The sequence below is a fragment of the Enoplosus armatus genome, chromosome 16 (assembly GCF_043641665.1).
Source record: "Enoplosus armatus isolate fEnoArm2 chromosome 16, fEnoArm2.hap1, whole genome shotgun sequence".
Lineage (NCBI taxonomy): Eukaryota > Metazoa > Chordata > Actinopteri > Centrarchiformes > Enoplosidae > Enoplosus > Enoplosus armatus.
The window spans coordinates 20,738,929-20,761,402 of NC_092195.1; the positions used below are offsets into that span (position 1 = coordinate 20,738,929).

General features: G+C 40.5%; 1 protein-coding gene across 1 annotated transcript in view; it reads left to right on the forward strand.

The window, feature by feature from the left end:
• Positions 1–22,474, forward strand: part of LOC139298547 (collagen alpha-1(XIV) chain-like) — a 117,927-nt gene that overhangs the window by 16,924 nt on the left and 78,529 nt on the right. The window contains exon 5 of the mRNA XM_070921193.1: positions 22,277–22,435. Within this exon, the coding sequence (XP_070777294.1) occupies positions 22,277–22,435 (159 nt within the window). The remainder of the gene's footprint in view (positions 1–22,276; positions 22,436–22,474) is intronic.

Consider the following 22,474-nt stretch of genomic DNA (forward strand, 5'->3'; position numbering starts at 1 on the left):
CAGGTAGGTGGAATCTGAAGAGGCCTCCGAGTTCTGTCACAGACGGCTGCAGTCACTGCGGGTGGGGAACGAGTTCGATTCACCCTCTAAATCAAAGACGCTTTCGATTGTTCTGTCTGTCCGTGTTGGAAACAAAGCCATTTCATGATGTTTTATGATTACTGTTCTTACACGGGAAGAAGGAAGAAAGCCTGCGAATGTAATATTCTATCATCAAGCCTCATTCCCAAGAAAATGGAGGGAAAGGAAATGAAATGGTGCGAAAAAGGGATTTTAAGCGAGAGCCTGCAACAATCAGGAAATGAATCGAGAGCCGAGTGTGGTAAACAAGCCTATTATAATCATTTTGAAAGTGATTGTAAGCGCCGCAAGCTGAGGTGCACATTCAGCCACCACCAGGATAAAATAGGAAACAAGGAAACAACCAGGTAAGCCTAAATGTCTGAACTATATGTTGCTCTTTGTACTGCAAACCACATTAGCACTGCACAATTTATTAGATTTGTACCTCAACGAAAGATTTCAAAGCTTCATAAAAAGCTGTTTTTTGTACCATAAAGGTCTTAATTCAGCTCTTGTGGTCATTTTGTGTGTCAGTGTTGCTGATGTATTGGTGGGCTGTCTTATGTCTTTCCCATGTTTGGTTCCCCTGTGAATGAATGTAGCAGTGGACAAAATATTGGAAACACTTTTGAATAGCAGCCATGTTTATATTTTTATTTGTGTTTCTGCATCAAAACCAAAACAAATTGAACAAACATTTTTTCAGAAAAAATCCTGCAGCATAAACGCAGGATGTTTACCTCACTGTGTTTTGTTGACAAAAACCTGATGTTGTGCCGTGTTCTTTTGCAGCTTTTGAAAATGTGATGTGTTCCTTTGTGTGAGTGGCGTTGTGTGTTGAAGCCTTGAAATGGAGGAACGGTGTTAATGATGGTGCAGATGGGACTTCTGGCAGACGGTTAGCCGCCGTCTCAAACCCAAATTACAGCCTCTGCTTTGAAAATTGTCACAATGGGATAAATACTTCGCGGTTCAAACCCTTTTTTTGGGTATCTAAATCTACTTATTAGTGCATCTCAATCATCCTCACCCCATTTATTTTGACTTTACCTGTCTGCAGTCACATTTTAGTTGCAGCATGTTAAGATTTCCTTTTGATGAAATTGCATTCTCCAGTTTGTGTTTTTGTCTCTGCAGAATGAGAAAGAAAGAAAAAAAAAATTTAAGACAGAACTTGAGCTTTCCCCTCACTGCAAATCTCATTTCACTTCATCACCTCATCACTTCCCATGTAATTACAGCCTGAATCCTCTAAATGGGGATTATATTCTTCTCTCAGCAGCACCAGACCTCACCAGGAGAGGTTTAGTGATTGGTCATTTTTTTCCCTCCAAACTGCAGAAACTTTACAAACCTGTCAGGAATTTTCTCTGCTTCTACCTGAAATTACTTGTCCTCCAGTATCACAAGTTAACTCTGACGTCCTGGGGTCATTTTAAACCTCTCTGAGGTTTCATGCAATTACCAGTTTTCTCTCTGAGCCGTGTAACCAGTGTTGGAGTGTTGCAGATGTGAGATTAGATTAAACTTTACTGCTCTCATGGCGAAGTTAAGGCTTCGCAACAGCAAACGTAAAAGGATTAAAGATGTGTTTTAGTGGTCACAAGGTGCAAGAATGACTGCGGGGAACTTTAGACACAAAACACATGAAAGTTTGAAGAAGAGCCTGGTGGAACGAGATGCCACAGAATCAAAGGTCCTAAATTATTCAGCTTTAAGGATTGGGTTTCATTTTTGGTGGCTCAGGATCAGAATATTGTTCTTCAGGATGTTTTATGTAGATTGATGGTTAACTGAAAATAGCTTACCTGCTGACTGGATGCTAGCCAGTTCAAATGCTGCAACCTGGTGATTGGATGGCTTTTAGTGGTTTAGTAAAGAAAGCCAATCAGGATCAAGTCCAGTGGTGATGCATTTGTGAGCTTGTTTTCAGCGGCCTTGAAAAAAGGAGAAGATTTTTCAAATTCAGTAGCTTGAATTAAACCACTCTAACTAAATGTAATCAGATAAATGTGAATCTTAATTAAACATTCCTCCATTATATGTACAGACATATTTAGATTCCTTTAATGTGGGACCTTTGAAGCTTTGTAAATGAACAGAATCGAGTGGCGTTTTTACAAATATGACAGATTTGATGCCAGCCATTTCTTGTTGAGAACACTTACAGCTTGACAGATGTTTTAAAATGGGTGCTAGATTTCACTGGCTGTGTTTGCACATGCTGCACAAGACGAGTCAAAGCAGAGAGAGATGGCAGACCGGAGGGAGGGAGGAGGCGAGGAGCGAGTCCAAAGGGATCTGATCCAAAACGCTAAGATAATTACAGCTAGGACTTCCATAAAAGTCCTTTTTCTGACTCATTACTGCTGCTCGGGTGTTGCAAGATTGCTACTCTGCGTCAGTCTTCTTCTGTTTCTTCTCTCTGTGTCAGTCACTTCCTGTCAAGCCGAACAGTTTGAGTTTAAATGTGTTTTTACGAATGTTTATTACCACAAACATAAGCCAAAGCAAACGGCACGCTCAACATTTGAAATGAGCTGGCATCACTAACATCCAATTAGTACGTTTTTATTTTAGAAGTTACATTCATGTAGATAATAAGGGTTTGACTTCATTTTGTCCATAATTTCCATTGAAGATATCGGCTTGTTTTTGTGCAAATGTTGGTAAACAGTAATGTGAACACAAATCATACACGTCAGAAAATTAATTATCATTCCAGCATGAATAACCTGTTTTATAATTCAGTCAGATGCTGGAGTTAAATCTCTCTCTCTCCTTTCTGTTTACTGCCTCTCTCTCTCTCTCTCTCTCTCTCTCTCTCTCTCCATTCTCTGGCTGTCTCCTCCAGTTTACAAGGGTTCAAATATAAATTCTTTAAACACAAAGAATTTAAATGTGATGTTTGTCAAAGATCCTGCGGTGCTTCATGTCGCGTGGCCTCCGCCTCGACGCTGGCAGGAAGAGTCCGGAAATGTTCCAAATATTCAGAGGGAGTTTTTCCAATTTGAATGCACTTCGTTTTTTATATATAACCAACATAAAAGAAATAAATCTCTCAAAACTGTACTGAACCTACAGTGTCAACTCCTTACATGTTTGATCAATTAGGCTACAAAATGTCAAAATCATGACAGACCAACCATCAAATAACTCAAGTGTGTTCAGTTTGAAACAGACAAAACCCATAAAAACCTCGCTTTTGAAAGTTAAAATCGGCAAATCTGTCGATCGATTATCAAAACTGCATCAATTAATATTTGATGCGTACATGGTATGATGTGTGCATAGTATGAACTACATTCTGCACCCATTAATACAAACACTAATCAGAGTTAATTAATTGGACATGCTAATGCTAATGCTGATGCTCTGTTGATTCGCTGTGACGGAAATGAAACACTTTGTGATCGAGAGTTTCACCCAGAAAATCAGTTAGCATTGTTTTGAATTATGTTAAACATGAAGTGATTAAACGTCTTGCTGAAAACACGAGCAAACGTTACAATAGTGCTGCAGTGAAGCGTCATCAGGTTTCAGTGAAGAGCTGAGATTCACCTCCCGCCAAAGAATGGACTCGAGTTCGGTCCTTGTTGCCCTCATCTTCAGCACTTGTTATGTGTAGTGTGTCAGATCTTTGTAAGTTTCAGTTGCACTCTTTTTAGCTGCGTGTGGTCGCTGTGAAATAACAACACAACATAGCATACCTGCTGACTGCAGGGCTTCTGTGAGTGGCCTCAGTTGGCTTGTTTGACATCGAGCTCCCTCAGAGTCGATGTCTAGTTTCTGTTGTTTTATCAGACGTTTCCTTTCAGGTTTGACACCAACATAGAAGTGCTGAATGTTGAGTCTGACAGTATATTTTACACTGTATATACAGTGTGTGTGTGTGTGTGAGAGAAATCAATGAGTCATATAATTAATCCTCTGAGCGAGTGTGCTTTAGTGAAACGTACTTCCTGCACAAATGCATTCATTTTGCAGAGTCAACCATCTTAGTGTGTGTGTGTGTGTGTGTGTGTGTGTGTGTGTGTGTGTGTGTGTGTGTGTGTGTGTGTGTGTGTGTGTGTGTGTGTGTGTGTGTGTGTGTGTGTGTGTGTGTGTGTGTGTCAGTCACCTGCTGCTCTAACTGGCCGCAGGCTAAAGGGGACAGATGGGGGAGAGAGGAGCCAAACATTGATGAAACGCTTTGCTGTTTTATATGACTTCACCCCACCACCACCTTCTTTGCTTGTCTTATTGAATCCCCCCTCCCCACACACACACACACATTCTTCCAACACAACCCCATCATCATCCCCTCCAGCTCTCCTTTTTCATCAGCCTTCTGCTTTTCTTTCCTGACTGCTATCTCTGTTTGAACACTTTTTTTCATTTCTCTCTTCGATCTTTGGTCTTTTGACACAATTTGGTTTCATTTTTCAGTCCCTCAGTCTTCCTTTTCTTTTCCTCTTTATTAAAACATATATGACACACATGAGTACATACATACAATGAATTTACATATTGAAGTGAAATATACGAGCCATGTAGGATGACTTTAGATAGATATAAGTTCCTCCAAAATCCAATTTTCTCCTCCCTGTTGTCTTCTCTTTCTTTTGTTACCATGACACCTGAACTGTGAATTCAACACCTATCTTACGTTTAATATTGAAAAGACAAACATTGATACATAGATCGTGTTCCTTGAAGCAGTTTAGGTGACATTTGACAGTTCAAAATGTGTGAGGTTTGTAACCTACATTTATCTGTCTTTCTTCTTCTGCCTGCTCTAATCGATACTGTGCAGATACATGTGCTCCTTCTGGAGATGATGAGAGTATAAATTGAAGATCACATCTGATGAAAGTATTGAACTTTTTTTACACACTCCCCTCAAAGTTGTATTAAAATTGTGGTTATCGCGATAACACCATCTGCTGTTTTCTCTGTATTCTCCTCCACTCTTTTCTCGTCTTCCTTTCTCTCAATTTTCACTTTCAACCTTGTCTCAGCACCATTCTGCACCTTCCCTCCACCTCTGTCTCCCTCCTTCCTTACAGCTTCAGCTCTCTCCGTCGGCTTTTCCGCGCTCATAGCTGACAGTCCGCTCCTTGCCCACACTTGCCGCGAATACCACAGCTGTAGCCTCACAGGTCTGTTCTTGGGCTGCTGCCTTGCTGCTGATCAGACCTTTAACAGCTGCCTGCCTGCCTGCCTGCACGGCTGTCAATCTGAGGATTTGGCCTTTTGTGTGTCTGCTAATGTTGTTGTGTACGTCTCCTTTTCTGCAGCTCACCTTGGTACCTACAGGGTGCAGCGACCGTCCTCAGAGGGCTGCCACAGTTTATGTCTTAAAGCAATAGTCTGCTGAAATCTAACTTTTCAGTATAAATACTATTACTAGTACTAAATACTACTGTTGGTATAAGGCTTGTAGCTCTGAAAAGTATGAAGCTCCTTCACAGAAGATGGCAGCTGTAATTAGCTTTGATTCCAGTGGTGACCCAGTTTTGTGGTGTTATCAAACAGCTCCTGGAGCCTAACCCACTTCTCCATGGTCCATCCATATATGGTTAAAATATGCCCAAATACACAGCTTCAATTAGTTGGTAGTGCAGTTAGCTGCTGACATTTGTCATTTGTGATCTAAGTGATCAACAGTTGCGACAAAGCATGATAGCCCGACCGATACAGGATTTTTGAAGCCAACATTGATATTTGAGAGTTTAAGAAATACAATAATATGTGGGCCTATATTCATTTTCTTTACACAACCCATAAGATAAATAAAACATGGAGGTGCCCTTAAATTTGCAAACAAGCCTTTGGTTTAGCCAAAGGTTAGCAGGTCAGGTGTCTTTGATTACTTTGATTTTCTCCATCAGAGAGAAATAACACGTTTGAAATGTCCTGCCCAGTACACTTCAAACGGTTTCATCAGTTTCATCGAGTAAAGACACCTGACCTGCTAACCTTTGGCTAAACCTCTGGCTAAAATCTAACATGGGCTAATGTAATGAAGGTTATATTGCTTTGCCTCTCTGTCTTCCTGCTCATCAGACAAACTATTTGTCTGTCCTCCTTCGTGTGATGGATGTGGAGTTTAATCTGACGCGAGAACGCTATAACTCAACCAGTCTCTGGCTTTGCTCTCAGAGCACCCAGGTGGCATCTGCAGGTGTTTCTACAGGTCAGCACGTACAACTGTCTGTCCTCCTGTCTGTCTGTCCTCCTGTCTGTCCTTCTGTCTGTCCTTCTGTCTGTCTGTCCTTCATTTTCTTTGCAACATTTCTGGTATAGTTAAAGGCAACCTGGCGACCTAAAGGAAACCAAACACAGTGTTGTCTTCAGTGAACAACGCTTCGCTGGAATATATGAAAAATTATTATTATCCATCATCTCCCTTATCCAAGCTGCCAGGACCTTTTTATTCTCTTACAGAACACACACACACACACACACACCCAGATGATTTTTATTGCAGGATAGATAAACAGCATGACTGGTTGCCATGGCAGCGTTTATTTTGTGAAGGCCCATGGGTTTGCTGATGGATGCTGGGTGTCTGAGTTTTGAGTAAAGCATGACTGATGCATCATTCTGGGAGGAAAGAGGTTTAATCGTTGTGTTTTAATTTAAAGAAGACATGTTTTTGTTAACATCCTAAACACTCAATAATTAAAAACTGCTGTGTCTGATTGGCCGGTAGGTGTGTATCAGGTGTGTATCAGGTGTGTATCAGTCCAAGTGAAGAATCGTTTTCATATTTTACTCGCATCATTTAGTGCGTCAAAGTGTTTAGTGTTCCAGTGCTGCAGGATTTTAAAACATGCACTCTGCATTTTTTTTCAGGATTTTACAATCCTGCAGTTACGCTCAGTGTTGCCTTTCAGGGCATCGCTTTGGCAGCAGAGTCGCAGGCAGGCAGGTGTGGGCTTGCTTGGGTGGCATTGCAGTTATATGAAAACATACTGAGCTTTGTCTTTATTATATCACTGTCATATCCTGATCCACTATCTTACCCGATTGGAATCCAAATCATTCAGGGCCATGGTTCAGTGGTCCGTCTAAGTTATCGCCCGCTGTCGCTCTGAGTTACATCACTGTCTTGTTGCTTTAGTCTACTCACCTGTGCACAGCATTGACACTGGAAAGTATGTGTGTGTGTGTGTGTGTTCTTACATTCCTGAACCTACTGTATGTGGAGCAAATGTCCTCACAAGGATCTAAAATTGAGGTTAGCTTAAGGTGAAAGTACATGAGTGTTTCTTTACACACTAACTATAAATCCCATATATTTAACAATTCTGCTTACCATTTTACAAAGCAAAATATGGCTTTGTAGATTTTCCTCTATGCTGCCAGCCATTAGTTCAGTTCATTTCACTGCACCATGAGAGTCAACTTGCAGTGACTTGAAACTTTCTGCAGTTAGGTAATCCGTCACAGTGAACTTACATCAGAGACTTAAGAGTCGTCACCAGACAGCAACCTTTGTATGCAAGAAACGAACGAGTTAACATCATTATCTTCTTCACGACGTCAGTGTTTACGTATCGTCTTCAGGGTCTGACTTTCTGACAGAATACAGAAACTTTTCAAAACAGTCACAGCTCAAACGTGCTCATTGTTAATGAGTTAACGAGTAACAAATGAAGCAAGAACCTGGGTCTTATTTTCATACGTTTTTGACTTCCCAATCCCAAATGATCAGACAGACACATTTTAAACTAGTTAAACCTAATTATCATAACCAGAAATGTGTTTTAAAATGTAATGTAATCTGTTGCATTGTAAACGTGACAAGAGTATGTGTGGTTAGTTAAAGGTGAACCTGGAAGCTGCAGAAAGTTTTGGTTCTGGAGGTGAAGATTGTCTTCCATTAAATGCAGGGTTGTTGGTTCCATCCCCAGCTCCTGCAGTCCTTGCGTCAAAGTGTCCTTGAGCAAGACAACTTAGACAATGTAATATTAAGTTTCCCATCCAAATAGGTGGTTTAGATCAAATTTGAAAATCTGTGTGACTGCTTATGTTACTTGGTGGAGTGGACTCAGTTTTAAACTTGTCTTTGTCTCTACGAACAAGCTGCACAGTAAAATCTCATCACAACCCATAGACTCCCCAAAGTAGTTGAAAAGTTCAAGTTGTAAAATCCCAATTTTCGTGTCAGCGGGACATTTAGCGTCTTGGTCAAATACTCAGTCTTTGTTTGAGAGCTTGGACTTGTGACCTTTCAATTACAGACCCTCACTCTGAGTGTGTGTGTGTGTGTGTGTGTGTGTGTGTGACACATTTATTGAGGTCTGACTCCTGGTCCATTTGTTCAGGCCACAATAATTAGATCATGTCAGCAGAGGACAGGAAGGAATAATGAACATGTTCCACTCATCAGGGGGGTATGTGTCTGTGTGTTGGAGAGAAAACGACAAAATACAGCATGTGTCACATAAAAGTGAGTCACACAGTTAATTTAGGCTTCACACGTGTTATCTGGAGAATGAATTGTGGACTTTTCTGACCTGTATTTATCCAGAGGTAGTTTGCTGAGCAGAAGTTTTCTCCTCTTCGTTCAGGGAGACTCTGCTTTGCCTTTATAATCAGGGCGCTTTCACACTGACTGTGAGGTCTGAACTGCCTAAAGATTTGGAAATAAGAAGCTTTTTCCAAACGTGGTCCAACACACCGTAACAGTCCACCTTAATGAGGTTAATGAGGGTCAGACTGTTGTGCGGTAAAATGACGTTCATCAGAATACATCCATCAAGATACAGAAACTGTATACAACTCCTTCGTATCATATGTTTACTGTCACATGTGGCGCCTCGTGGTGGCTTGTTTCCTGATTTAGGAAGTGATATTTCATCGTGTTGTGGTCGTTAAAGGTTGATCTGAGAAATATGAGACAGTGTATAATAATAGGAAAAGAATCCACACACTTGTTAAATTATTGATGCAAGCTTTTTGATGCGGATGTTTTAAGTCCTAAATTAAGAATGAGAGTGGTTTGGAAATTAAACTTCAAAACCCCTTTTGAAAACTTTGGAATAGGTTTCAATGTCCAGGTTTTTTGTGAAGATAACTTTTGTACAGTGTAGAGCATCTTCAGTGAAGTAGCTGGGACACTTCCTCTCTCATATGAATAAAGTTGTGTTGAGTTTCCGATGATTCATCTGCTTAGTTTCCTTTTTTACGTGGACAGTTCATCTCTCTGTAGCGAGGATGTTTCTACACTGAGACAGTTGGTGTGGAGGGAAAGTCAGGCTTGGGTAAACTTGTCAGCACGGACAGTGTGTCAACTGTGGCAACGTGATGCTGCACAAGGACAGTCAAGATGTGGATTTGCACTGCTGCATATGTCAATACTTGGACATGTTGATGTGGATTTGTTCATGTTTTTTTTCCTTGTGTACACAATATGGTGCTGAACACATGGTGGACTTTATTTGGTTTATTGCTTATTCAGCCAAATGTTGATGTGTAGACAGGGGAAGACATTTGTTCGTTGTGAATATCTGTCATTTGTAGATACATAACTTAGTTGTTCGATTGTTTTGTTGGTTTAACAAGTTATTTTCTGTCTTAAATACATACAGGCTGTGCAGAACTGGATATCGTTTCAAATCTATGAACTTGTTTTTCTACAAAACTTTTTTTCATTTTTAAACAAAATGTGCCAGTTGCATCAGCCTTTAATGTTTCCTCAGAAACTCAGAAAAATCTTTATTGTTCAAGGGAGTAAAGATGGTGTAAATACTGTAAGCGTCTTTCGCTGCTTGTTTTTAAAGTTAATGAATGTTGGACAGAACTGGTCCAGTGTTCATCAATACTGACATGTTTAAAGGGAGAGTTTCAGTGTCTTGCTCAAGGGTGCTTCAGTAGTTAGACAATGTTCAGAAAAACTGATTTCTGAACATTATATGGGGTGAAAATGTGATGAAATATAAATGTGGCCTCCTAAAACAAAGGTAAGCCCATTGATATGATGCTTGTTCTGCAGAGATTTACTGTAAGCTTAATGATGTGCATGAATAACCATTTGTTCCCGAAACTACACGTTTATCATATTATGACTGAGTAATAATGTGTATATGTGATATTAGACTTAAAACACACGGCCGAGCTGTTTGAGAGCCTGTGACACACTGTGGCCTTCAACAGGACACAGATGAAGAAGAAACTGGGAAGGCCAGAGAGGAGAAAAGATGTTGATGTAGTGAAATCGAAAAGAGACGGGGGGGGGGGGGGGTAATGCAGGCAAGGCGGAGGGGTTTCGGTGCAGCTAAAGCTCCATCACCTTCTATTTGACACTGTGACAGCCTCGTTTAGATCTGAGGAATGAAGGGATGCAGGGAGACAGATGGGGGGGGACAGGAAGAAAGACCCGGGGAGGGTTACAGTATGAAGCCAGCTGTGTGGAAACACTCAGTGTTTGTCATCTGCTCGTCTGACTGGAAACAGTAGAAAAAGGAACATTTGTGGTTTGTTCGCATTTGCTGCAGAATGTGCAGGTGTCTTCAAGGAGACAGTTCGGAGCTGGTGCTGGTGTGTCCATGGAATATGATTTGTGAGGAATAGCATGTTTCTGTTGGTCATAAATACTTTTCTTTAGCGTTGACACACCTTTTTACCCGAGGCCCGGTGTTGATTGCATTTTTCTTGTTCGTGAAGAGGGACTGGGTGATGGTCTCGTGGTGGGCCTGAACATGTTTCGTGCGTTGGATGGTTGGACGGTATGTTTGCGCTCACACGATGAAGTGATGCCAGCCCAAATGTGGACTTCTGTTGCCAAGAAGTATGAAGCTTGTGTTTATCAATCATTTTTGTATATTCAACTCTTTAGTTGTATTGGATTTTATGTCTACATCGAGTGAAATGTACTTGTGAGAGTGGAAAGCTCATTCACAGCTACAGCACATTGTGATGTGTTGTCTTTGTTTTGTCTTTTACTTCTTTAGTTGTTCCTTCTGGTCAGTAAATGCCACGTTTTCTCTACTTTTTCTCTCTTTACGTTCTCCATCTTCTCATCTCCATCATGGTCGTACCATCCAGTGTCTGTCAGTAGCTGTAATTATTGTCTCCTTTTCCCTTTATATGTTTGTTTGTTCCCGTCTTTGTTTCCGTGCTGTAAATAGCGGGTCGACTCGTAGTGTCCTCTGGTTGTCGGTTTGTTCTGCAGATTCAACAGAGAGAAAAGACACTTTCTTGGCATTTACTTATGTCCTTCCTTCATTTTCTTTCACAGGCCTTCACTCTTTCTCTTTTCTTTTCCCTCCCTTGTTTCCCTTCCCTATCTTTCTTTATCGTTATCTTACTCCAGCTTCATCCTTGTCTCTAGCTCACTCCTGTTCTTGCTCTCTTTCCTTTTCTCTCCTACTATCCATCTTCCTTTAACCTTGTTTCAGTGTCTGTCTCCGTCTTTTCCCCATTTTTATTTTTTTTACTCCAGTATTTTCATTTTCTCTCCCTGTCTTTCTCCTTTTCTTGTAGTTTCTCTTTCCCTCCTATTTGACTGGCAGATGGTTTATATTCGTCCTTGCCCATTTGTTTGAATGATAACACATTTCCTCCTGGCCATCAGTCTATCCATCTCTGCTTCCTGTCTTCTTCTTCCTTCCCTCAATTGACAAACAAGGCATCCTTTTTTTCCCCTTTTTGTTGTTTCTGTTTGTGGGGATTGTGATGTCAGTGGTCTTATTATTTGTTTGTTTTTGTTTGTTTGCAAATCAGATTTTAATGATAAGAATCAAAGCTTTTACCGCTCACCCACTGTTATTGTGAAGCTGCTGCAGCTTCCTGAAGCCTTAGTCAATACGTCAGTGAGTAAAGTTGGTCTAAATAAAGTGATGGTGCTGCAGTGATCTGGACAAGCTGTTACTGCAACGCGTCTCCTTTCTGTGTGATGGAAGTCGCCGTTGTCAGAGGATCTGATCACTGTTCCTCATCCCATCCATATGGAAGCATGAAGGGAGCATGTGACTGAAGCCATCGAAGCAAATGCATTTAAAACATTTAGATATAAATGGTAGTTAACTGCAAAACATCCATGTTGTCGTAAAGCAGTTTGTGAGATATATACGTTTTTTGTGGAGATTCAGAATAGACAAAAAACGTACCTGTGAAAATAAAGTCAACAAGAACTCGCAGCAGCACGTTGGTGACAGTTGTGTTGTCGCACACAGTGGGGCAGGTTTGATATCACCATCACCTTCGCCATCTTTAACACCACTGTACCTTATCGTCACACAGCATCCCAAATTAGCTCATCATGGTTCCGCTGAAAGTGGCTTTCAAAGTGAAACAAATCCAGAATAATTGATAAACTCTGTTTTCTTATTGTCGTGTACAAATCTCATGAAGTGTGGTCAAATCTGCTAAATGTTGGAATGCAGCTGTTAATTATTGTTTCCCTCAATAATAGAATTTGAGTAAACATCACTCATAGCAGGAGTAGTAATGCAATGAGTAGTATTATTTGTAGCAGTAGCAGTGGTAGTAAAATTAGTAATTGGAGTACTGGCATTAGCAGTTTTAGTTGTCGCAGCATGAGTGAACAAATGGATCTTTACTGGCGTGTATGAATTTGTTTCACTCACACACAAAAATATTGAAGTAAAGAAACGAGTCATTACTGTTATGTTATCTCTTACAGTGGTTTACATAAAAATGTTGAGGTTGCAGTAATGGCATTAAATGTCAAAGTTAATTGACTCGCTGTTTAAAAGAGTGTATGGTGTCAAGTAAGATACATACTTTGTAAATGTCTGAACTGAGATTTCATAAACGTCTTACTGGCTGGTGGAGATTTTAGACTCTCTTTGTAATGTGAAGATTATACTTATGGACAATGCACATCATAATGCTATATGTTTGCTGGTCCAGATGAAGTTTGTCTTCAAGTTTATAAATCACTCATTATTATGTCACAGTGATGGATTACAGCCCTGCGGTGAGCAGTCTTCGGGAGGGTCTTGAGTTTGAAGACTCACTCACCTTCAACCGTTGGGAGTGATCCAAAAGCAGAATCGCACCACACTGTGTGTGTTTACGTGCTGACAAGCCTTACGTTATTTTAAATAATTAGATTAAAGTTAGTTGTCCTTGGTCGTCTTTGTTGTTCTGCACTCTAGTCAATCAATCAACACTGTCAAGCAAACGGCAGGAGTGTGATGTCCTTGTTTTCCTGTAGCTGCGCTTTGAGTTTCTGTGGGTGGGACTCTGTAGTTAGTTGTTAGCACAAGTGCAAAATGCTCTATGCTGCTTCAAGAGCAATAAACGGATGGAACTTTAATAAACTGCACAGGTGGATCATCTTATATTTCCTATAAATCAGTAATTGTGGAACAGCACAGCATTAACTTTTGTATTACTCTGTGGCATTGTTCTACCTGACCAATCAGAGCTGACGCTCTCAGAGTTTCTGATTTGTTTGAGTGATGATGATTGATGATGATGATGATCACACACTCAATCTCAATTCTCCTCAGAGCAAGTGATCGGATGGGAAATGTGGTCCAAATTTGAAGAAATGCTAGCACAAACATTATCACTGGTATAAGTTTAAGTCGAGCAATGTTCTAAAATGAAAGTGTCAAGAATTTGGAAATTACATTATGATGTTGGAACAACCTCAGATAGTGTTTAAGTGTTCCAGGTTAACACTTCCAGTTACCTCATGATTGAAATGAATGTACTACATTCAGAGTAGCTCTTTTTTACCTGTCATGTTTTTCTAAAATGGAAGGATACCTGTGGTGTGTACTCGCCTGCTATTTTCATATTTTCCCCCGTTGACTGTGAAGCAGTGTGTGGACTGATGAAATGATGTCATACTGAGCCATTCTGTGTCATTGGATTGGATTGATTTAGAGCATTCTTCTGTAAACTGTGGATGATTGTCTCATTACAACAAGGAGATGCATGGTTTCAGTACGTCTCGGTGTGATTCACACTGATTACACTTGGACCGCCCAGCTGTGTGTGATATATAGTTAACAGGCAGGAGATGGGTTAATATTGCATGACAAAGTGTGCAGGAAATGGTTAAAAGGCTTATAAAACTGTAAGATCTAACAAACAGTAAGATTACAACAAATAAACGTCTGAGCTCAGAGATGCACTTGGCTGTTAAATACTAACCATTAACCTGAAAGCAGGTTTTTTCTTTGTGTGTAAATTCTTTGTGTAAAAAAACTCTTTCTAAGTAAGAAGTCTGGCCAACTGAGCTGCTCAGCTCTGAACTCTCCAGCAGTAATTTTGCACCTTCTTGAAAACTTTTAACAGTCAAAAAGTCATTTTTACTGAATAGTTATCTGATGTTCAGTTAGATGTGTACGGTGAAAAATGGTTTCTGTGATCAAAATTACATTAAATTAGGGTGTAGTTACCCAGACAAATTGACTTGCTTTTCATACAAAATATTTACTGCTATGTCGGGTTCAACCACCTCAAACCTGAGAGCCAACTGTTTCAATCACAGTCCCCCACAGGCCCCACAGCATCAGTAAATGGGAATAGCAGTAAAGAAGCACAGACAGTTGAAACTAAGAATGCCTAATGAAGACAAATCAGGAGTAGTATTTTAGCTCCTCTCTTTCCATAAATTAGATTTCAAAGGAAAGTGGCACCCTCCTTTCCAGACTCGACAGTCATCTGTGATGCTGACCGGAGAAACGCCTCCGATATAGATCCTTTTACTTCTTACTCTAAGACAAGGCCGATGAGCTATGATTCACACGCTTTCCTGTCCTTGTTCAGATTTATTTTGACGGTGATGAGGTGCATTCATCTACTGTAAGCTTGTAACTGAGGCCCATCCAGGCAGATCATTTCAGCATGTTGCAGTGGAACAACTGCAGACTTCCAGAGGCAGAACAGGCTCAGCAACAACAACAAACAACAGAGGAGTCATTTGTATGTGAGGAAAAGAGAAACACCGATCCGGTCTGATATTGTGGACTGTGCCAAGGAACTAGTTCTGGATTTGTAGCATTGCAACACTTTTATTCTGCAAACTGCGCATGTTGACAGTGGATTTAATGTTTATCTGTAACCTTTGTTTTCTCGGGCATGCTCTTTGTGCTGAGCCTGCTTGTTTACCGCACCACGCTGCTTCACATTTATATTGTTAGACATTCTCACACCTGGGAGCAGTGAAGCACACTCTGCACTCTCTCACTGCAATTTGGAGTTCAGTGCCTTGCTCAAGGGCTCCCCAGTGACGGCTAAGAGGGAGCGTGTGCTGGTCGAACTCACTTTTACTGTTCACATTTCCATTCTTTTGTTTTTCATAAAGTTGCCTGAAGTCTGTGGCTCTTCTTGTATTTCCAATGCGATAAACCCTAATTGATCTTTAGGCCACTGTACTATAAACACTGGTTAAAAAAAGCGCTTTGAAGAATTTTGAATTCACTGGTGTTTGACTCGGGTTTAGAGATGTCATGTGCCCAGCATGACAGGAGACACGTGAGATTAGAAATGTCGTCCGGGGCTCAGAGGGATCTGCAGCTGCATCCTAACCAGCTTGCTCCTCTTTCATGTTTCGGAGGAAAATTAGGTGCTCGCTGTTATTAGCTTGAGGTGCCGGTTGCCCTCTTTCTCATTATATGTTAAGTGTAAAAAGCCCTGGATTTGCCATCAAGGAGTCACACTGTGATCTTTTTGTCTCTGGGAAGCTATTTAAATCATCTTTTATACTTTCTCGAGAAGTTACAAAGGAAAAGTCTAGAGTCATTTAAACCTTACTATGACAACATAAGATAAATAAACCTGACCCTAGCCATAACTCTGAACCTTTCTGGAGACCTAATGCCTCACCCAAAAATAAGTATTGAAAATATGCAGATGTGAAATGATAGAACAGAATATAATACAAAATACTGTAATCAGGACATTTGTACAGGATACATTAGAGCTCACAGGCACTGCAGAAGGCAATCTTTTAACTTTTATCATTTAAGGGAGCCACATGATGAGCCTCTTGGCTTTGCTGGACATCTGCTGTTACTATGTGATTCTATGTTTGTGTTAACCTGTCACAAGTGAGCTGTTTTTCTGTTTTGTAATGTGCAACTAAACAACATAACTCACCGTATACAGAGACATTGTATGAGACGGTGTACTGTATATACTGTAATTTGTCACTTTGTTACGACATTCAAAACCATTTCAGAGCATATAATCCAGACTTTAGGTCCTATAATTCAAATTTTGAGTTTTGATTTTTTAATTACCTACTGAGCATACGCTAAACTTGTTAGCCTACTAGCATGCTTCTCACCACGTGTTTAGACAGTAAACCTTTCTTTGAAGTTACATAAATGAATAGAAGTTGCATTGTGCTTACAAGAGGTATTGTATGATTTAAAGGTAAATAACTTTATGTTAGATGTCATACAGGTGTTGACTACTGTACCTTGTTAAACTTCCCACATGCATGACTACGTGGAATCCACATGAGGTGGACGTGAAATTAGTTTCACAAGCTGTCGTGCCATCATGGAGCGGTGGAATCAGAGGCAGCTGACCCTTTGACCTCCTGGCGTGTAAATTAGCCGAGCGTAGATAAATCTATCACACGAAGCCCTGAGGTGTGATGGCTCACCTTTGACACGGCAGGTATTGGCCTTGCAGTTGCAGCTCCTTCCCCGTCGCCTCAAGCTGCTAGCTTGGCCCTGACCTCGCTTTAACCATCGACGCTTGGAAGAGCAGAGGCGTTTGGGTCTTTGAAATCTTCCTTTGTTGGAAAGGGAAATGTTTGGTATTTATCCCAACAAGAGTTTTCTCTTCTGCATCTTTTGCTTTTTGCATATTGAAAAAGTGCAGCGTAGAATATGAAATATTTGACATGTAGCATAATAAATCTCCACATTGCAGAAATGTGTGGGTGATGTATTATTTCCTATTTCACTTATTTTTACCAAATTTAACCAATAAACCACTTGTATTCTTTCAGCAGCGGTTCACAGCTACATGTAGAGATTCAATTTGAACACATATTTCTTCAAAATGACAACAACAGCTTTTGTGCAGCTGACCGAGTTGAAACTCTGACAATAAGAAAGTTTAAGACGCAGATATAGAGGATGGAGTGGTGAAGTCTCAGTACCTTTCTTTATCCATTGACCAAACCCTGATAGAGGTAGCGCCTTACTCAGGATCCCGGCTGAGCCCTAACCCTGTGTCGACCTGTGGGCCCTGCTTACAGTCATGAATATGCATGAGAATGCCAGTAAACAGAAAGGTCTCATTATAATGTTGTTTACGTTTAGCCGACTTGGGTCACATCCCCTGTTCGATAGTTTTGACCCTTGCTGTCTCTGGATGCGCCTCAGACCGGCACCATTTTGACTTTTCGACCTGTGGAGAAGCACTTTGCCTGAGGGGCCTTTCTGCTAATAGCTATGTGGTTGAAGAATCTGTCAACAAACCTCTGTTTTGTAAGTTCCAGTTTCCTCCCTCCCTTTCTCTTTCTTTCTCTTCTCTCCTTGCTTTCCTGCCTCCACCTGTTGAAGACTTCGCCCCCTCCAGAGGGGCAATTTGTACCAATTTAGCAAAGGGACGTGGTAGACAGGTGAATTGTTGTTGGGTTGTTTTTTTTGTTGGAAAAAGACAATCTGGCATCAGTCAGACTCTTCTCCTAGTTCGTCACAGCTTTGAACATCGATCCATGAAGGCTCACGTCAAGACATTTCAGATCATATCAGGGAAGTTTCTTATCACAGAAAACAACACCAGAAACAGCAACCAGCAGCAATAAACAGGTTCCCAAAGTGTGACAAAGCAGGCAGCTGCTTCCCTGCTTCCCCACAGGGCATCATGGGTGTTTCAGTCTTTGCTATCACAGAGGAAGTTCAGCGAGATGTTTTTATTTCCCATATTCACATAAGGCTCAGCAGATTTCTGTCAAATGATGTGTTCTGTTAACCTGCTGGGTTGTGTTTGGATTGATAATTGTGCCATGCCAACAAGTGAACCAGTTTATGACTGATCCTTAGTCTGATATTCAGCTGTCAAATTTTGACAAACTTGTAGGACAAAATAGTTGTTGATTTCTTAAAAAAAAAAATCATGTCAAGAACAAAAATGCAGTAATTCAAAATGTTTGTGTTTCATGCCTACGCGACAGCCGAGGCCGGAGGCATTATGTTATGGCGTTGTCCGTCCGTCCGTCCATCCGTCCCATCCTAACCCCACACATTTATGATAATCCTTCATTAATCAGTTCACCAATGTATATTCACTGGAATCATATATGTATCATCAGTATAGTGAAAATTAACATTTAGCAAAAAAAACAAACATATATATACTTTATACCTTTTTATTCAGTTCCTTCCTTCACTACATATATTATATGAGTCTGGACAGACATGGATGTAAACTGCAACTTGACTGGTTGGCGGAGGCATTCGACCGCAGGGCGATGATTCTACTTTATCTCTTTTTCTTTTTATCTTCTTTCCTTTTCAACATCCCTGTCCCATTACTTTTTATTCTCTCTCATTATCCTGTTTACTTTTATCTTGTTTTTTTTTGCTCTTTTAATTAGTATGTGTAGCTGTTAAGTGAAAATCAAGACATATTGCAATTACAGCATACATAAGTAATAAAACGGAACAGTGTTGATGGTAATATAAAAGCAAAAGAATCAGGACAGCAAACTTGCAGAGAATAAGAAATAAAAGAAAACAAATGCCATGGGGAAAATTAGTGAATCAAGCAGAAAGAAACACAACATTGGTATTCGCAGCAGACTCACTTGTGTCGTTACACCCTTTAATATGCATCTGTCGCAGCTTTTTCCATCGCTTCTTCTTCTCTCTCTCTGTCCTTTTCCCTTTTCGCCATCTGTCCAGGTGCTAGTATTTTCCCAGACGTGCTATTAAAAGGAAGCTGGTCCTCTTTCACTTGGCGCTCAAAGGCACTGTTTTGCCCTTCAATTTCACTTCCTGTATTGACTCAGAAACATCCTTTCTTTCCATCCGTAAATCCGTTTAAACCCTTCCTATTCACAAGATCCATTATTCAGGGTTTGTATCTCCCAAGTTCTTAGACAGGGGTTTGTGGTAATGACATGATTGCAGATATCAGTTAACCACCTGCAGGCATTTTGCAAAAGTGCACCAAAAAAAGTTCACAAGCTTTTCCTTGTACTGTTCTCTGTTGCAAATATTGTATTCTTTAAACCCTTAAACAGTTCATTTATGTCCTTTCGAAAGTGATCACTGTCATTTTTCACAAGTAACAATGTCGAATGTGAGGACGTGAGGCCGCTTTTCCACTTTTATATGACTGTAAATTGAATCACTTTGTCCTCTGGAAACGTGGGGAATTCATCATTATGTTTTGACATTTCATAAATTACTAGAAAACATAATCAATAATTGATTAATGAGGAAAATAACTAACATATGCAGAAGGCAAGCAGAAACGTACTTGATGCAAACGTGTCCTTTGGAAAGGTACAGATCAAAGATTTTAGTGTGATTCAAGTTTTGGTGTATTTTATACATTTTCCATCCCTTTAAAGTTAATTACAACAATTTCTATATGAATGTTGTAGTTAAAGATGTTTTAAATTCAGTTGTGAGACATTTCAGGATCATTTACTAATTTGACTGCAAGTCTTCTCATATAAGCTACATTATAATAGTAATATTAAGCAGTTCATGGCATCACAGTCAGGACTACAAGAAGAGAAGGAGGGGTGTCACACTTTCTGCTATCACAACTCAGTAAAGCCAGCAGACGAACAGGTCAAGACTCTTCTGCCAGCTGTCTGTCACACATTTTACTAATTTAAATTGCTGCTCTCTTCTCTGCTGAGAAGAATGGGTAATGTTTGCTATTATATGAAACATACAAATATATCTCTGTGGTAAAGACACAAAACACACATTCACAAGAGCACTGTGACACATCACGATGCTGACAGTACACAAATATCTTACTTTCAAATGTTTTTGGGTTGTTTAGCTGATGGCGACTAGCCTGAATTTCGCTCACCGCACAGCCAACCGCTAATGAACGCCAAGCTCAAGGCTCATTCTTTCCGGAGCAGTGAAGTAATTGTGCGTCTTATGTGTCACTGCTTTCATCTGCCCACTGAAGTCGTATTGGATAGCGGCACCGAGACTCTTCCAGTAGACCGAGGAGGAGGTTTAAATTCCGACACTGTAGAGACTTGTAAGGAGTGATACACTTCTTAGTTCCTGTCAATGATGAATGAAATGAATGCCCTCGCAACCCCTTCAAATACACACACACACACACACACACACACACACGACCCCCTCCACCTCCTGAGATGTTAAAGCATGCTGAAACCTGAAAGAAATATTCTCTTATACATCTGGAGGATAAGAAATGGTGTGCTCGCGGGTGCAGATATACAGTGAACAGAACATGGCAGCACCAGGCCAAGTATGTGTCAAATGTACACTGAAGCTAAAGCTTTTGACAAATCAGTGGCTGATGCTCATGTTACTCCCTACAAGTAAAGCAGTTATTCTAACCGTTATTGCTTAATCCAGTGTGAAGGTAAACCATCAGGGTTTTGTTTTAAAAACGTATGCCTTATGGCTGTGTGTTTTCTTAAGCTTTATTTGTTCAAGGCTTGCTGGTCATGTAGGACTCTCGCTTCAATTCAACATTCACACCAGAGAATCTCCCGCAGTCATCTTCTGTTGGCCTTTGGCTGCTTCAGAGTTGGGTTTGTTGCTCAAGAGCTCATTGGTCTTGGAGGAGAATTAGATAAGATACAATCGGCTCAGGCAAAGTCAATTAGAGTCCTTGAGTAATCAGTTTCTGATTTTACATATTAAACCGGGGGGTGTCCTGGTAGCTTTCCACATAACATAACGTTCCCGCTTTGATTCCAGAGACCTTTGTGGCATGACAGACTCCTCTCCCTCCCTCCTCATTTCCTGTCTCTGTCTATAATATGAATTGTCTAAAAAAAAAAAAAAAAAATGCCACAAGAACTGAATTTAAAACCAGCTAAACTGGGCCACATTTGGGAAGTCGGTTATGGCTTTGACTAGAATCATTTCTACATGCAGCTTCAATGTATTTTACCCAAGGCAGTACTGAAAAGGCAAATATTACCTCTACTAAAACACCACACACTACTAAAAAAAAGGAGCAATAAAGTATTTGGCTCACTCAAAGAAAGTGGTAGGACTTGTTTCTACACCTCTCTCTCTCTGTCCTCTATACTGTCCCATCTAATAAAAAGATATCTTGACCAGCACGTTTAAACTTCATGGGACTTGACAGAAATGTTTTTAGTAATTTTGAACATCAAAACAAAACAAAAAAGCTTTGGACCCAAATGTGGATCACAGATTGATATTCAGAATTACACTTCAATAAACTGCTGTAAAGACGGACCAGACTGCACTGAAAGTTATTGCGTATATTTTCTGGACCTTTGTTTATGCCAATATTGTTTTGTAACCACACATGCTCTTTTCACGTTCATGTAAGACACATTCCCACCCGGGAGCTGCCCAGTACAACGACACTCTTCCACTGGAGCTGCTGGGGGTTTCACTGCCTTGCTTGACTGCACTTTGGCAGTATTTATTAATTCTGATTATTGGAACTAATGGGATTAAAACGAGCACCCTTAATGATTACATTTCTTTTTCAACACAGACCAAAGCTAACAGAGGTTTCCTACGCTCGGCATTAAAGATGATTGGCTGATAGAAATGTGGTTGTTTCCTAATTTGGTTGGCCTTTGGCTCGCCGTGTGCTGGACTGGCTTTTGTAAATGTACTGCTGGTGCCTCATTAGAGTCTGGTCTGTTTTATCACCCAGTAAACTGTTGAGACAAACAACAGAGCGGGCTGTTATTTTTCATCTGCTAAAACTAAGTACCCCGCTCCTCCAGGGTTTAATTATACTGTGTTGAACTGCATTAGAATTAATGAAACACTTTGTAATACTTTGGGACAGAAGCTGCACATCAAATTGTCCTACTTTTACCACTGCACATTAATCGTGTGTGTGTGTGCTGTAGGCGGCTGTGTACATGTTTTACATCCTTTTTTATCTGGTGCATACTTTACATAATGGATATTCATTTCAGTACGGAGTCATTTTACAATATGTTCCTGCACACCAAAACTATCACCACCAGGGCAGGAAGCTACATTTTATGAACAGGAACCATTGTTGTCTGATAGGTTTATGTTTTCATTTTCTGCCTGTTTGTCTTTAGCTGAAGAGGGCTTTATGTGTAAGACTCCGGCCATTGCCGACATCGTTATTCTGGTGGATGGCTCCTGGAGTATCGGCCGCATTAACTTCAGGCTGGTCAGGACGTTCCTGGAAAACCTGGTCAGGGCCTTCACTGTGGAGTTTGACAAGACCAGGATTGGTAAGGAGGTTTTGATTTCTGGGTTTCAGGTGTTTCTTT